The sequence below is a fragment of the Puma concolor genome, chromosome C2 (assembly GCF_028749965.1).
Source record: "Puma concolor isolate L17-30 chromosome C2, mPumCon1.1.hap2, whole genome shotgun sequence".
In the NCBI taxonomy this organism is placed as follows: Eukaryota; Metazoa; Chordata; class Mammalia; order Carnivora; family Felidae; genus Puma; species Puma concolor.
Genome location: NC_141675.1, coordinates 90,936,643 through 90,953,747, shown reverse-complemented (window position 1 = coordinate 90,953,747; position 17,105 = coordinate 90,936,643). Strand labels below are relative to the sequence as shown.

The 17,105-nt window shown below is 52.9% G+C and overlaps 1 protein-coding gene across 1 annotated transcript in view; it reads right to left on the bottom strand.

The window, feature by feature from the left end:
• The window catches only part of ADCY5 (adenylate cyclase 5), a 147,526-nt gene that overhangs the window by 41,904 nt on the left and 88,517 nt on the right, over positions 1 to 17,105 (bottom strand). Inside the window, exons 2-3 of the mRNA XM_025913541.2 lie at positions 16,311 to 16,460; positions 12,943 to 13,064 (exon numbers count right to left, since the gene is read on the bottom strand). Coding sequence (XP_025769326.2) covers positions 12,943 to 13,064; positions 16,311 to 16,460 — 272 coding nt within the window. The remainder of the gene's footprint in view (positions 1 to 12,942; positions 13,065 to 16,310; positions 16,461 to 17,105) is intronic.

Here is a 17,105-nt window from a genome sequence, read left to right as displayed (position 1 = left end):
TGCCAGCAACTTCAGCCTCATCCCCAGGCACGTAGTCAAATGTACCAGCCGTTCCCCGCAGTGTGCATTGTGGATCTTCTATCCGTTTCTCTGGCTTTTGTTCAGGAGACTGAAAACGTCTTCCTTTTCTCCCACAGCACATTGCCAGAGGTGAGTCCTCAGGGCTGGAATGTGTAAGAGCCCAGAGAGTTGTTTTCTTTCCCCCCGGATGGACACAAAAATGTAATCACTCTCAGGTACTGAGATGCTCCCGGTGGCCCGGCTCACGGCTGGGAGTTTCCAAACTGTCTTCTCACCAAGTCCTCCAGGCAGCCCCAAAGCCAAGGCTTGGTGTCTTCTCACAAATGAGGAGGCTGCGCCTCCGGGAAGAAGCTGCAGACAGCAGTGTGGTGGGCTCCTTCGCCCAGGCCCGCGTTCTCCCCACCGCACCGCGAGGCTCTGAGGCACCTGACTCTTCCTTTTTCAAATGAAGAGCGTAGAACTAAACAGATTTTGTCATTTTATTTGGAAAATGTGTGTTGGTAAATTAAGCTTGTCTTTCTATCCTGATGCTTGATCTCTGGGGCCTTACTGACCCTGGGGAGCCTGTCTCACCCCGACTAGGCTTTCTTGGAGATAAGTCAAAACTCACGCTGGGGTCAGAGCCCCGCACCCCAACCAGGCTCTCACACCCGGGCCACTACTCCCCTGCCCTAATCACCCCAGGGACAAGTACCGGACCCGAGATAGTCCCTCTACTCCACAGCCTGATGAAATTATTCAAACTAGCCCATCCCAAACCTACTTATCCTGCCTCACCCATTCCTTTCCGCAGAAACCCCAATAAACGCTCTCATCCACAGTGCCCTCTCACCCTGCCTCCTGATCCTCCACAGCGCTTCTGCACATGGCCCCCATGGTGTGTGCTGTGCTCCCTTCTCTTGGGATGAATAACAAACAATCTTTTCAATGGCAGCTGCCTCCTGATCTATTTGCCTTTGTACACCTGGATAATAATAAAACCTACCTTTTAAAACAGCTGGACACTGTTCTGAGCACTTTGTGTGCATTAACTCACTTAAACATCATGACCATCCTATGAGGTTAGTATCTTCCTTTTACAGGTGAGAAAACAGACACAGAGAGATTGAGTCAATTGCCCATGGCAACCGGGCCAGGCTGTTGGCCCCACAGCCAACTTAAACCAATAAAAGCATAATTCAGTGGTCTGGCATTGTATATGGGGCAGAGAGGGGCAGAGGGGCACTGTGGGTAGGCAAGTCCAGGACTCCATCAAGAGGGGGCATGGTTAGCAGCTGCTTGGCAGATCACACGAGGTAAGGTGGAAGCAGAGACGAGCCAAAGGGGGGGAAAGAAGAAAAGCTGAGGAGAAAGAAGAGGAACGGAGAGGAGATACACTGCTCCATCAGGCCACAGGACTAAGAACAGCAGACAGACTGCTTCTGAGTGGACAGCTATGCAGGCAGGGGCTCAGGAGATGCAAAGATTTGGGGTCTCCATCAGGCTTTGATGCCTGGGGTCTGACGGGGCAGATGGGCTCAGCACCCTGCCCAAAGGGAGTGCATGGTGTCTGCATGCTGGGTAAGAGGAGCAGGTGAGGGGAGGCCGCTACGCTCCAGATGCTGATCTCAGGCCCTAACTAGGTGCAGCCCCCTCCCCACCCACCTGCTGCTTCTCCAGCTCTCAGTCTCTTAGGCAACTGCCCCACTCCATTCAAGAACAAGGGAACCAGCTCTCTCAGTCTATGTGAAAGCACCATCACATAGTTGCTCTGGAAATTCTTTAACTCTCAAGACACCAAAGCCAATTGAGGTTGGGATCAAGACCTGTTGCTCCAGAGTTAAGAAACATATGCATTCAGCTCAAGTCAGTTTTTCAAATGCAAAGCCAGGAGATACCAGGCCCAGCGGTAGCTCCATGCAGAGTAAAGCTACGGAGCAGACGCCTGGCCTCGGGGGCTGATGAGACCCCCACAGCAGGAAGAGAAAAACGTCCCTGAACCCGAACCGAACCCAGCAAGGCAGGATGACTACTACTAGGGTCAGGTAACCCACAGCACCGGGCCAAAAAGAGGAGTGGAGGGAGAGAATGGGCTGCCCCTAGAATCAGGAGTGTGGACCAGGGGTTCAGAGGGCGAGTACAGGATCCATCAAGAGGGGGCACACTCTGTAGCTGTGACCCCCACACCTGCGGAGCTTACCTAGCTACTCAGGAGGGACACTCTGGCAGGGCTGGCCGTGGGCAGGCCTGCCATCATTCTCCTTCTCCATAGGGGACCTTGCTGGGCCTTAGAGCACTGTCCTCCACAGCTGCTCACATCCTGCTGGACCAGTGGGCCTTAGACTTGGAGTCTGTTAGAAACACCAGGCACTTTCACAGGAGTGGTCCCTGAGCCCCACCCCCAGAGATTCTGGCTTAATTAGCCTGAGGTGGGGCTCTGCTCTTGATGGATTCTGTTCCGTTTTGTTTTATTTTAAGCTTCCCTGGTGATTCTAACATACAGCCACGGTTGAGAGCCACTGCACTAGTTTAAATGTCACTTCAAGGAGACCTTCATCACCCTATGTGAATCTATAACCCCTCCCATGTCTGTCTCCCTTCCCTGCTGTATTTTTCTCCACTGTACATTTCACTATTTAATATATTATTGCAGGTGTTTTTGTTATTATTATGCTCCTGTCTCTCTCTGTCCTCGCTAGAATGCAAAGTCCTTGAGGGAGGGATTTTGGCCTCGTCCATTCACTGCCACATCTCAGCTACCAGCACAACGTCTGGCACATGGAATAAATGTTCAGTAAAATTCACAACTGGATAACCCTCTGACTGAGGACGGGTCACATCCCCCTCGCCCTCTGCCTTATTCCCCATCCTCCCCCGCCCCCGCCCCCCCCTGCACAATGCCCAGCCCGCAGAAGCTGCCTCTATTAGTCTCCTGCCATAGCAAAGTACTACAAGCTGCGTGGCTTGAAACAACAGAAATGTGTTCTCTCACAGTTCTGGAGGCTAGAGGTTGGAAATCCAGCTGTCACCTGGGCCGTCCTCCCTCTGAGACTCTGGGTAGGACCCTTCCTCGCCTCTTCCTACTTGCTGGTGGTGGCTGCCCACCCTCGGTATTCTGGGACTCAGGAGCTCTGTCACTCCAGTCTCTGCCTCTGTCCTCACACAGCGCTGTCCCTGTGTATCTGTGTCTTCGTCTTCTTTTAAGGACACCACTTATATTGGATTAGGGGCTCACCCTACACTAGCATCCTAATCTGATTTCATCTGCAAGGACCCTATATCCAAATAAGGCCACATTCACAGGGACCAGGGGTTAGGACTCCAACATATTTTGTAGGGAGACACAGTTCAACCCACAACAGTGCCTAATATAGGTTTGTTGAATGGAAGAGAATATGCACAGTTTGAATGCAAGCAAGAGGCAAGGCCAGCAATTCCAACAGTTCTTCCTTCGACCCCATGGGGCCTCTTGGGATCCCAAGCAGGTTGCCTGAGACAGGAGCCTGTGGAGCCCAGGGCCTGGCATCAGCAGACACCACAACGACATCCACGGGATAAATGGCAGAATGGTTGCAGAGGCCATGAGCAGCTTCCTGGTTAATGCCAGGAGGTGTCGGAAACAACATCGACCACGCCAGTGTGTGAGGGGCCTGCAGGTGGCTGAGAAAGCCAGAGCCTCCCTCCAGACTGCTGGGATCTACTCTTTGTACCCCCCCCTCCACCCCCACTGCCGCCGCCGCCTGGGGCTTTCAACAGACACTGAGGAGTCAGAGAAGGTAGGCTGCTGGCTGGCTGACGAGTGGGTGGTGAGCCAGCCTGCTGGAGAGGAGAGGCTCAGAGCAGGCTCCTCACTTGTGCAGAGGTTTGGACAGGGTCTCTGAGGTCCCAGCTCTGAACATTTATGGAAATTCTGCCACCTCCACGTTCCCCCCACCTCCTGTCAAAGGCAAAGTCACCCTCCTCTGCTGCCTTGGGGGAGGCTTCTACTCAGCGGCTGTCACTCTGGAAGCTCCTCTGTTTTTGAGGTTGACCCAACTGCAGACTTCTCCTGGCCGAGGTTTCCTGATGTGCTCCTTGGTAATCCTCAGGGCCATTGTACAGCCACGCCAGGCCCAGACCTGCAGTCCGGTGTTCGTTCATTGATCAGCTCCCACTTGAGAGCTCATCTCGGCAACGCAATCAGGCCCTGGCGGTGGGCACGCGGAAGCAGGGTCGGCCGGCCCTGGCAATGCACTCCTCCCTAATTGCCTGCCATCCATCACTCGTGGTTGCCCACCTCCTACTCCAGAGGCAAGAGCAGGCAGGCACTTCAGCCCAATTACCACAATAGGTCCTTCAGTGTTCCGTCGCAGCTTGGCTCAGCTTTTCCACACGTATTTGTGGGTAAGCACATTTCCTCACCGTTGCTCCCTCTTGCACCAACAGGTGCTGTGGCCTGATGAAGATGTTGGAGTCTGACCCCGCTCCCGAACAGAAGCCACTCCAGGGAGCGCGTGGGACGCCTAGATGCCGAGTTCTCGTGGTGGTCTGGGCGGGAGGCCATGCCCAGGACCTGCTGCTCTGATTTGCAGTCCTCGGCCCTGCGTGCAGAGGGGGCTCAAGAGATGCTAGAGGCAAACCGTCTGTTGAATTGGGCCCAGGAAAGGTCATTGGGTAGGGGCAGGAAGGGGGTATGGCCAGGTCTCAGCCCAAATCCCAGGATGTTGGGCCCAGCGGGGGCTAAAGGTCTTAGGGAAGCAGGGCAAGAAGTGCTGTATGGGCCCCAGCAGCATAGCCTGAGAAGGCCCAGCCACAGGCCAGGGGTCCCACTTGCTGTGGCATGCCTCCCACTTGCTTCAAGCCATACAACCTGGGGAGCCTCTCAGGTCCACACCCCTTGTCAGATAGAAGAGGAGTGATGGGTCACTCGCAAGCATTAGGTGAGCAGCACGGTCAGTGTTGTGTGGTCATATCAATATCTGGCTGAGAATGGATGCCAGGTGACTGGGCATTTTCCAAGGGGTGGTGCAAAAACAATTAGAGCGGGGTATGTGGACCATGCCCTATCTGAGGGACAGGCTGGGAGAGGCAGAGGGGGAAGGCCAATGAGAGAATGCTGAACACAACGGATATCTGCACAGACTCCACCAGCAGGGCAATCCACCCGGGGACAGCCATGCCTTCTCCACTCTCACGGAAATGGACCCCTTCCTTCAGAACCTGGAAGGGCCCCAAGACTGGCCTGACTATCAGGATTGGTTCCAGAGGGTCTGGGGTCGATCTATGCCCTGGAATCCATGTTGCCAGCCTCAGGATCCCCTGCAGACCCCATTCCATCCCCTGAGCCCTTGATCTTGTTTCTGCCCACCAAATCCTACAGCCACCACCCAGACAATGGACTTTGTGTTCACAAAGCCTTGCAAGAGCTGGGGAAATGTATCTCAAAAGAGAAGCCCATGAGGGGGAGGGGACTGCACCAAGACCGAGCAGTAGTCAGTGACCTCTCAGTGATGAGAATGTGGTGCTTTCTATTGTCTTCTTATATTGTTGATTCCTAATTTGTCTACAAAGAACATACATCCTCATATAATAAAAGAGGTTGAAAACAAATCATATTTTTCTAGGATCTCATTCTAACCCTCCCATCTTCATATCTTCTCTGATATCTTTCTTGCTCTGATTTCTTACAAGAATAAGAATTTCACAGACACAGCCTGACACATTCAACAGGTTAGTGCTTCTTCAGCCTAACTTATCTCCCTTCCTACCTACCCCAGGGCCCCCAATTTTGAGTCCAAAGAGCTAAAATAATAAGTCCTTGCTGGCCACTGGCTCCTTTGCCCACTGATCCCCATTCTGTGTCCAAGGACAAACTTAGGTCTCTTGTGAGACCCAATTCCATGCGAGGAAGTGAAGAGACTAGAGCCCTTATACACTGCTGGTGGAAAGGTCAGAGGGTGAACCACTATGGAAAACAGTATGGACTTATTTAAAAAATTAAAAATAGGGGACACCTGGGTGGCTCTGTGAGTTAAGGGTCCGGCTCTTCATTTGGGCTCAGGTCATGATCTCACAGCTGTGAGATCGAGCCCCTTGTCAGGCTCCAAGCTGGGCATGGAGCCTGCTTAAGATTCATATTCTCATATTCTCTCATTCTCTCTCTCTCCCCCCCTCTCCTTACCCCTTTCCCTCTGGCCCTCCCCAACTTGTGCTCACTCTCTCTCTCAAAAAAAAATTAAAAATGGGATTACATGCCATATGATATAGCAATTTCACTTCTAGATATACACCCAAAAGAACTGAAAGCAGGGACTCAAGAAGGTATTTGCACACCCACAGCACCATCATTCACAACAGCCAAAAGGTTGAAGCAACCCAAGTGTCCATCAACAAATGAATGGATAAACGAAATGTGGCACCTACATGCAATGGAATATCATTTAGCCTTAAAAAGGATGGAGAATCTGGGGTGCCTGGTGGCTCAGTCAGTTAAGTGTCTGACTTGGGCTCGGGTCATGATCTCATGTTCTGTGGGTTCAAGCACCGTGTCAGGCTCTGTGCTGACAGCTCATAGCCTGGAGCCTGCTTCAGACTGTGTGTTTCCCTCTCTCTCTGCCCCTCCCTTGCTTGCACTCTTTCTCTCAAAAATAAAATAAACATTAAAAAATTAAAACAAAAAAGAATGGAAAGTCTGACACATGCTACAACATGCATGAACCTTGAATACGTTATGCTGAGTGACATAAGCCTGTCACAGAAGAACAGATACTCTATGATCCCACTTAAATAAGGTACCCACAGAAGCCATATTCATAGGCAGAAAGTAGAATGGTGTTTGTCAGGGGCCAGGTGAGGGAGGTATGGGGAGCTGTTAACAGGTACAGAGTTTCAGTTTTGCAAGATGAAAAAAAGTTCTGGAGATGGATAGTGGTGGTGGTTTGCACCACAATGTGAACGGTTAAAATGGTCAGTTTTATACTATGTATATTTTACCACAAGTAAAATAATTAATTATTTAGTTAGTTAATTAAAGAGATAAGACCCAGCCCCAGTGGCTTCCCCCATGGGGCCAGCTGCGTTCTGAGGCTGCTGTCCTCACGGCACTGGGCTCGGCCCGGCCTCACTGGTGAGGCCCAGATACTCCCTGAGGGGCAAGCGTGGTATCTTTTCTGTCTACTCTTAGTCACGCCTGGCAAAGAGTGGCAGCAAAATAAATGTGGAATGAATGAGATAATAATATAAAGGCCACCTCTGTCTATAACTGGTATAACGTAGAGCTCAGAATACTTTTCTTAATATCAGGTTGGAGACAGGAACGCTAGGTGTTTACAGAACCATCCCTCATGTGGTCGGATGCCGGGAATATGACTGGAGGTAAACATTTTCCCTCTCTGCCCACAGGGTGCACAATCCACCCACAGGTATCTGAGCATCACGGACGTTGTCGTGAGGCCATTACAATTCACAGCCATGCTGCAGCTGAGCCAGACACCAGAGCGACCTGGGGAACACAGCCAAGTCCTTGAAGGAGACGGGAGAGGAGATGATAACCTTAAAAGGGGGAGGTTCAGGAGAGCCTGAGGGGAGAAGGGAAAGGAGGGGACGTGAGTGAGAAGAGGGCAGCCTTCCCCACACCCCCCCCCCCCACAACCCTGCTGTGCAGGGATGGGCATTACCTCAATTTCACCCCTGGGTTAGCAGCTCTTCCGGCCAGGCCCGTGAGAATGAGGCTGTGATTCGAGCCAATGAGCCAAGACCCCCACACTTCATCCAGGACCCCTCCCAAGGTCCAAACAGACGGGGCCAGGTGAGGAGTGTGTTACCTCAGCTGAGGACCAGTGCCCCGGGGAGGAGTTGGCACAGACGGCAGTCTGGAATGCTCTGTGTTCCTCCCACCATCTACAACCTTTAAAACCTAAGGGCTCCAACATAAGGACAGGTCATTCAGGCGTGGAGCTGTCCTCATTCAAAAGCGACCCTTAATGGAAGTGGGGAATCCTTCAGTGCCCTTCAGAATCCTTCAGGTGCTCCCTGGCTCCTGAAACATTTGGGGTATTGGTCACCTGACCTTGACTCTTGCCTGGTAGCCTGCTTCACCTCCATAGGAGGAACAGTCTATGGCTACTGCCTGGGTGGGGGGCCTGGCCAGGGACACCCCCATAAGGAGTGAGTCTTAGGGCCCCGTCTTCAGGCTCTGTTCCTTTGTGGCTTCTATCATGACAGAATAATTGAGCAGTAAGTTTTGTAACATCGATAGCCTTCAAGAATGCAAAGCCCTACCCCCATTCCTCATGTGATACGTTCCCACATTACTAATTAATCCATTGTGTAGTGCATGTCTTCCTGAAAGGAAAGTGAGCCTGCCAATATCAGAGAGGGGGTCCCTCTCAGTTCCCACTGCAATCCCTGCCTCATAGCTAAGGGTCTGTGAGTGCAGTTGGTGGTCTCCACCCATGGAAGCAGAGGAAAACATCCACTGAATGAATGAGTGAGGGGACACCACTATTCCCCTTTATTTTTTTTTTTTTTAATTTTTTTTTTTTTTAATGTTTATTTATTTTTTTGGGACAGAGAGAGACAGAGCATGAACGGGGGAGGGGCAGAGAGAGAGGGAGACACAGAATCAGAAACAGGCTCCAGGCTCTGAGCCATCAGCCCAGAGCCCGACGCGGGGCTCGAACTCACGGACCGCGAGATCGTGACCTGGCTGAAGTCGGATGCTTAACCGACTGCGCCACCCAGGCGCCCCAACCACTATTCCCCTTTACAGATGCGGAAACTGAGGCTCAGGTTAGGTGACTCATCCAAGTTCCCACAGCTATTAAGTGGCAGAGCAGGGTGTGACCCAGGCTGCTCAACACAGACACTCATCTTGCTTCACAACGGTGACCTCTTGGCGAGGGCAATCTGGTGGCACAAGAGCTCTGACAACATCTGTACACTTACTGCGACCCATGGGGATGTGCCTTCCCCTGCTGTGAGCTTCTAGGGCTGGCCCCTTCCTCCACCCTCACTGTCTCTCCTCCAAGGCAGAGCACTGGGACCCCCCAGCCCAGGGCTGTCTCTGCTGGCATGTGCTGGAGGCCCAGGATGGCACAGCCCCCCTCTGCTGGCTGCAGGAGAGGCAGGCATCTGGGGAGAGGACGGTGAGGAGGGCTCTCAAGCCACAGGTCTGACACCCAGCAAGGGCCCCAGCCCCACCGACCAGTCCAGCTAGAGGGGTTAACACATCTCCATCCATCACCACATGAAAGACGGGAGAGGCTGGGGGCTCCAGGGAAGGGGTCTCCAAGGGTCCTTGGCCTCTGGTCCACCTCAATGCATAGTCAGCACCAAAGCACCTGACAGCCTCCTGGCAATCCCAGGAGCGACTTTTGTGTTGGGGGCCAGGAAAGGGTGAGGCCACAGAGAGCGGTGGGGGCCTGTTGTCACCCCTTCCTGCCCAGGCTAAACTCTCCCCACCCATTAGTCTCTTCCCCTTCCGTAGATCCAGGCCCAGCCTGTCACACCGCAGGGTTGATTTATTTTTCTTGTGGCCTTGCTCTCAGAGGGGCTAGAGGGCAGCACGTCGTCACCCTCTCTAAATATTACCACTCCGCAGAGAATTGACAAGCGTGACTCCTCACCCCTCCACTCTCCAGCTAGAGAATCCCCAGGCCTTTCTTTGTTGATAGGAGCGCGATAATAATCATAATAGCAGTACCAACAATAATAGCTGTTCCCAATTACTGAACACATGTCCTGTGCCAGACGCTGCACTAAGTGCTTTCCTCACACGATTTCATTTGCTTTTCACAACCCTGCGAGGTAAGTATTCTTCCTGCCCTATCATGTACATGAAGAGACTGACGTTCACAGCATCAGTACCTATAACTTGCCCTGGTCACATGGCCACGAACAGCAGAGCTCGGGTGACTCACAGGGCTGCCTGACCCCACGCCTAATCACTGTGCCATGAGCCCAGCCCCAAAGTGCCCTTCTACACTATGATGTCACCCCTCCACCTACTACTCAACCCCCAATCTGAGTCAAAGGTTCAACCCAAAAGAGAGACCAAGCGTGCAATGTGTTTCCATCAAGAGCTGCAGCCAGGGTTGCTAATGGAACAAGAAACAGGGCTCCCGCGAGGTATTTGCATATGATTGCTTGTGGCTGGCCTCGGATGTGTACCAGCCACAACTAGCCTGGCAATTTCAGAGTCAGAATTATGTCTGTCCCTATAAAAAGGGCAGCATCTTGATTTTTCTCTCCTTTTGTCTCTTTCCTGCTTGCTGTCATTGATCCTCTGCACGTCCTAAAACAGAAATACCCTCATTGTGGCTGCAGGTCTGATTCTTGCCACATGGACACTGACGCTCCAGCCACTTTGTGATTAGAGTACTATTCTTTTTTTATTTCAATGTTTACTTATTTTTGAGAGAGAGAAAGAGAGTGTATACACATGTGAGAGTGGGGGAGGGGCAGAGGGAGAGGGGACAGAGGATCTGAAATGGGCTCTGCACTGACAGCAGTGAGCCTGATGCGGGGCTTGAGCTCACAAGCTGTGAGATCATGACCTGAACCAAAGCTGGACACTCAACCGACCGAGCCACACAGGCGTCCCTAGAGTACTAGTCTTTTACCCATCCAAAGTCAAGCCTCTGTGGGAGTGGAAGGGTGAGGGCGATGTCACCCCAGGGGTGGGCCATTCTTTGTGGTGGTGGAAGAGGCGTGAGTCAGCCCCTCTGACCAAACCCCCTTGCTGGAGGGATAGGGGCCCAAAGCCACTGAGAGGAGGAGATGAGCGGGCAAGGTGCTGGGCAGAGATGCAGAGGTGGCCGGATGTGTTAACCAAGTCAGGCTGAGAATCTATGCCTTCAATGCCCAACTGTTTCTGAGCACTAAATTTTCCTCATTCCCTTCGTGTTCTACCTTATATTTGAGTGGAATCTGCCGAAAGCACTGCCACACTGAGAACAGTCAAAGAAAGCACCTTTTGTCCAAGCTGTGTTTGGAAGGACGCCAGGGCCAGTGAGATGGTGAAGACAGGATCAAGAGAGAAAATCCCAGAAACAGGGAGCTCAGGGCTTTATATGTGCTAGAACCACTAGGCAGGTTACTCCTTCCCAACCTGATTTGGGCTTCTGGGATTTGTTCTAATAGGGAAGGCTCTTTCTTTCCATATCATAGAGTCCCCAGATCTCAGGGGTTTCAATCACACAGGAAAGGCCCATGGTGGGTACACACACACACACACACACACACACACGCTAGAAGCCAAACCTCCTTCCTCTCTCTCTTCTGAGTCTCCCCTTGGCTTGGGGGCTCCCTGACTCCTTCCCACAAACCCTCATACACACTCCTTTCTCCTAAGCATATAAAAAACCCCTAGTCAGGCTAGGTAAGAACTCTGATACCAAAAAGCTTTCTGGAGACAGGTGTCCTAATTAATCAGATCTGTGATCTTAGACAAATTAATCTCTGTGCCTCAGTTTCCTATAAAATGGAGATAATAATAGCACCAACCTCTTATATTGTGAGGACTCCATGAATATAGTGAAGCATTGACCACTGTGTGAGTTAAAGAAGGCACTATACAAGTTTAACTACTGTTGTTACCAATTATTCCACCTTGTGGGTCAGAGATGGGTGTGAGAAGAAGTGGGAAAACAGTATGTCAGCACAACCTACCAAGTCCTGGGTCCCACTTCTCTCTCTGAGCTTTGGGACACCTCCTGAGCAGACATGGGGGGGACTCGGCCATAGGCATCCTTCTTCCTGCTGCTGTCTATGCTCTCCCTGCCTGACAGCGGAGCATGGGTGGGCTTCAGGGGGATTGGGGTACCCCCAAAATGGGGACAAAAGTGTTGTTCCGGTACCTTTTTCTCCCAAAGGTTTTGAGTGTTTTGGAAGATGGATACAGGACGCGGTGGGCAGGAACAACGGTCTTAGATTCCAGGGCACACTTGGGAACTGGACAATTCTGCCTGAACTTCTGACAATTTCTACAGGAAAACACAGTGCCTGCCCCGCCCCCGTGGCCATCAACCTCACCTTGAAAGGACGTATATTTGTGTGTGTGTGTGTGTGTGTGTGCATGCACAGTAATTCATACTATCCCATTTAATCCCTTTATGAAAACTCAGCCCAAGCCTCAAAAGGTTCCCTCTACACCAGCCTTGGAAGACTTGTGGGGCCAAGGAAAACCTGCCCAGGGAGAAAGTAACTCTCTCAAAGGCAAACACAGTAGCTCCTTTTCTGGGCATATGGGAGGATTACTGGGCTCTCCAGGAAGCCATGCTGGATGAAGGCCACTGTATCGCTTCATGTCCCCATGGAACTCATAAGCAGATTTTGCACTCTATTAGTCTACATCTGTTTGCACGTCTCTGCTGCCGGCAGCTTCTGTCTAGAGAAGCGGCAAATGTGCAGTAAAAGGGGCATGGGCTTTGGGGCAGGCCAAACTAGGTGTACCTCAGCTTTGCCACTCCTCGCTGAGTGACCCTGGGTGAGGGTCTTAGCCATTCCAAGCTAAGTCTCTAAACGAGGGATGCTGATAAGGGTCCCCACTTTGCTGCATGGTCAGGATGATTAGCAATAGATGGGTAATGGCTGGTTCAGCGCCTGACATACACTGGCTTAGAAGGCATGGAAGCTGCTAGATGGTGATGAAGGTTGAGACGATGATGGGGATATGTGGGTCCTAAGTCTGCTTTCTGTCTCCCTTGTTAGGCTAGGAATTTCCCCAACAGCTGGTGTTATTGCTTTCTCCTTTCTCCTCCTTCCTTCTATATCTTCTCCCTGCAGCTTCACCTCCAACCTGTAGGGGCATGGTGCGGCCAGGGCGCCCCAGACAACACACACCCCAAAGCCACAGACCACCCTGTTGGGCTGTGCTCCCTTGAAGGGGAGGAGGTAGGGATGTTGTCTCCCTGGGGGATCAGTCCTTCCACCCCCAGCCTCACCCCCCAGCCTCATTCCTACCTCACGTTGTCATGTTTCTGGATGTAAATCTTATGGAACATCATATCCTCCTGCTTGGCATTGATGTCTGCTTTCATCTCCATGGCAACATGACGGGGCAGGACAGACAGCAGGAGCCGCTCCTGGGGAGGGAAGCACATGCTTTTGTCATAGGTCCTTCCACCTGCCTGGGTCCCCACCTGCAAAGTCCTAGAAAACCTCTCAGGTCACCTGAAATCCACGGAGCTAACACCTGTGTGGGGGTGGGGCTAGAGTCATGCCCCCAGGGCTACTTGAATCCTGTCTCCCTGGGCAACCTCCTGGTTTTTCTGTGCACATACTTGGGGAAGAGCCCTCCTGGTGAACCTGTAGTACTGAGCCCCCTGGCATCCTGGATGTCACCTGAGACTCCATGTGACCTCGTGCAAATTACTGAACCTCTCTGAGCCTCAGGTTCCTCATCTATAAATAGGGATGAGGTTGTTGAGAGCATTAAATGAGATTCATTCAATTAGTCATCAAATATTTACTGAGCACCTATCATGCTGGGCGCCAGGAGTTATAACTGTGAGTGAGACAGGCAAGGTTCCTCCTTCACAAAGCTCCCAGTCTCATGGGGGTGTGGGGTACTCTGCGGCACTGAGCAGGGGTACCTGACCCGGGCTGGGGAGAATGGGGTGGCCAGAGAAGGCTTCGCAGGGACCAGAAGGAGAAGGTTCAAGTGCTCCATTTCTACACAGGGGAGAGTAACCCAGAAGAGAGGGGAAATCACGCTGACTGACAAACTGAGAGAAGAGGTGAGAAAGAAGCAGGGAGAGGGGCCAGGGCCACACAGTGGAGGGGAGGGTCATGTGGGGCCCCGATAGGGTCTGGACTTGGCCTCCCTTCTGCGTCCTCCTCCCAGGCCCTCAGCTGTGGAGCTGAGCACGACGCAGCAGCATCCTCGGGGGTATCTCATTGCATGCTCCCAGCACGCCCTGCATTGAAATCTGTGCTCTGCTCCAAACACAGAGAACCACGGGAAGCTTCCCAAGCTGCTGGTGGTGTTTTCTTGCCTTTGCACACAATCTCCTCAGCTAGACTCACCATCCTCACATGTGGCTGGTAGCCCTCCTTCAGGCTTCCCCCCTTCCTGGCTCTGGCAGCAGCACCCCCTCACCACCCAGGGCCTTCCTGCAGAATCCCTGATCACTCGGGGTTTTGGTGATTTGTTAACAGGGTCTCCCTGTAGCAATGAGATACCCCGAGGATGGGGCTGTGTTGTGCTCAGCTCCACAGCTGACGGCCTGCGTGCGGCCTGGAAAACACTGTTAATCTAGCGAGGGTGCTCTCTGTGGGTTAGCTTGGTCTCCCTGAGCATCAGTGGACATGGCCACTGAAGGCCACCTCCTATTTACTGAACTCTCAGTAAATGGTTACTGGTGACAAAAACAAAATAAAGAGCAATTCTGTGGAAATCTAAGACAATTGGGAGAAAGTGTGCTACATACGGTTTATATCCATGAAAGATCTTCCTACAATTATAACCACTTCTGGGCTGAGGGTCAGGAAGGTGGGGGGGGGGGGCGTTGGGGAACAGTTCTGAGTCCCATTATCAGGTGGCACCGAGGAGTGTTCCCAAGGACCCAAGGGTGGGGGAAGGCCCGAGAGCCACAAGGCTCTGGCTGGGTGAGGAGTATCCACCCCCAGTAAGTACGCCTCTCCTCCCTGGTATCTTGGCTCAGAACATGGTAAAGCAAATAGATTTTCTCTCCCAAATCCCTGTGGATTTGCTGGAATGTCCAGCCTGTCCAGGGCTAGTGCAAGTAAACGGTGATGAGCTATAAAATGTTCTTTTTACTGGAGAAGGGACAAGGTCCAGGAGTGAGAAGGGACACTCCCTAACACAAAAAGGGATGGATCTCTGGCAAGAGATGCCAGAGCCTGGAACTGGGATGAGAGAGGGGGCCGTTGAGGAGCATAGGGGCCTCCAGTAGGTTGCAGACGTGCAGCAAGCATGTCAGACAAAGACAGTGGGAGGACTCAGGGACACTGCTGAGCATGGGTCTCATTCAAGAGCTGGACCAGGAGTTCAGACAGGGCCAAAAGAATGCCTGGGGCAAGCCAGGCCGCCGACTGGACAGCATGAGCTGGGGACCTGGCAGGACACAACGGCCACAGCGGCAGGGCTGGACAGGAAGCAGGGATAGGCAGCGACTCGCGGGGGCGGGGAGGAATGGTGCCAGAGCGTCACCCCCTTGCTCAGCCATCCAGATATGGCCAGCCCGTGCCATTAACTCCTCAGGATGCATCCAGATGGAGTCAGAGACCCTCTCACACTGTGGTCAAAGGGCACTTGGGACGTCCACAGCACACGCTCTGTGCCAGCGAGGAGGGTGCAGGGGACTACTGCTGTCTAGGCCTTTGTCTCCCTTATCCCCAAGCTCGAAGGCAGCAGGACTCCATTCAGCTTGCTGGGTAGGCACAAACATAAGAAGAGAGGAGAACCTGCTTTGGAGTAACCTCATCTCTAACAACTACAACTGGTACAAGTCTAGTGGGGGCCCCCGTCACCCTGCTGACCTGCCCACACGCTCCCCTGGGGTCACACGGTCCCATCTCTGGAGCTCCTGCCTGAGAGCTATTCAGCTCCATTGCGGCCCAGGGTCCCCAGACCTCATCTGGTTCACACGCAGGAGATGACACAATGGTCCTGAACCCCAAACAGGATGCCAGGCAGCCAGGAGGGGAACGCTGACCAGCCCTCAGTCCTTGCCCTTCCCTTACCCAAGAGAGCACACAGGGGCAGGACACCCTGCCCCAGTGCTCACTCGGAAAAGTCCTGCAAGTCTCTGGCCCACGTGAGTGGCTTACTTCCCTCCCAAAAGTTCTCCGAGGATGAGGTTTAGGGTGAGACAACCATCATCCTTTCTCTGAACCAACCAAACCCCAGAACTCAGCACAGAGGACGTGCCTGGCGAGGGTGTCCCGGGGTTGACAGCTCTCCCTTCTCTCCTCTCTCATGGGGGAGCACGTGAATCCCAGGTGGGAATGCTGATGCAGACGCTCCTTCACCTCATCAGCACTGGGGACAGGTGGAGGGTGCTTTTCTGTGCCCAGGGCCTGGGCAGCCTGGCTTCTTTGCAGTCCACAGGGGAACACTGAGGAGGCAGTGGGCAAGGGCTGGGGTAGAGCTCTTTCTCCAAAGTCTCCCTAGAGCATGCCCACAGAGCCAGAAATGGTAGACTCCCTCCAGGGAAAACATTCCCCTCTGGCTGGGTCCCTGCCCGGGAGACAGGGCAGGGCAGCTACAAGGAGCTGAGCTGGGGGGGGTGGCGGGCAGCTGGGCTAAGGCAGGTCCTGGGCCTGTGCTCCCTGTAGCTACGAAAGGACAAGAGGGCCCTACTCACCTGTTGCTGGTTCTCCCGTTGTGAGTGGAGCCGTGCCTGGATGCACTCCCGGGTTTCCTGGAAGGCCTGTCTCTGAGAGACCTCAGCCGGGTAGTGGGTGCAGACACCCACAATGTTGGTGCAGGAGAAAATGAGGACATTGGAAACAAGCTGCAGAGGGAGAGATGAAGACACCAAGCTCAGGCCTGGAGCTCCAACCAGTCACTGGAGCCCCAACCCTGACCCTCCGGCCCCCAAGCATAGGGCCCCCAGCCTCCACATTAGCAAAAACCACCTAGCTGTGAGCAAACCAATGCCAAGGACACCCACCCATGGCTGACCACAGGGAGTAGCCAAGCATAATAGGTCAGGCTCTCTGACTTCCTCAAAGGCCAAAACTTGGCTGGCCTGTGACAGGTTATGGCCCTAAAGAACCAAGTCTCTGGGGCGCCTGGGTGGCGCAGTCGGTTAAGCGTCCGACTTCAGCCAGGTCACGATCTCGCGGTCCGTGAGTTCGAGCCCCGCATCAGGCTCTGGGCTGATGGCTCGGAGCCTGGAGCCTGTTTCTGATTCTGTGTCTCCCTCTCTCTCTGCCCCTCCCCCGTTCATGCTCTGTCTCTCTCTGTCCCAAAAATAAAAAAAACAAAACAAAACAAAAAAAAACGTTGAAAAAAAAAAGAACCAAGTCTCTGAATAATCATACTGAACGTGTCCATAGCCCCAGCACTGAAAAGGTTGGGGATACTGGTGATGTTGTGATGGAGCTGTGTATTGTGGGAGGTGGCAGGGGCATTGCAAGGAAGGTTCCATAAGCAT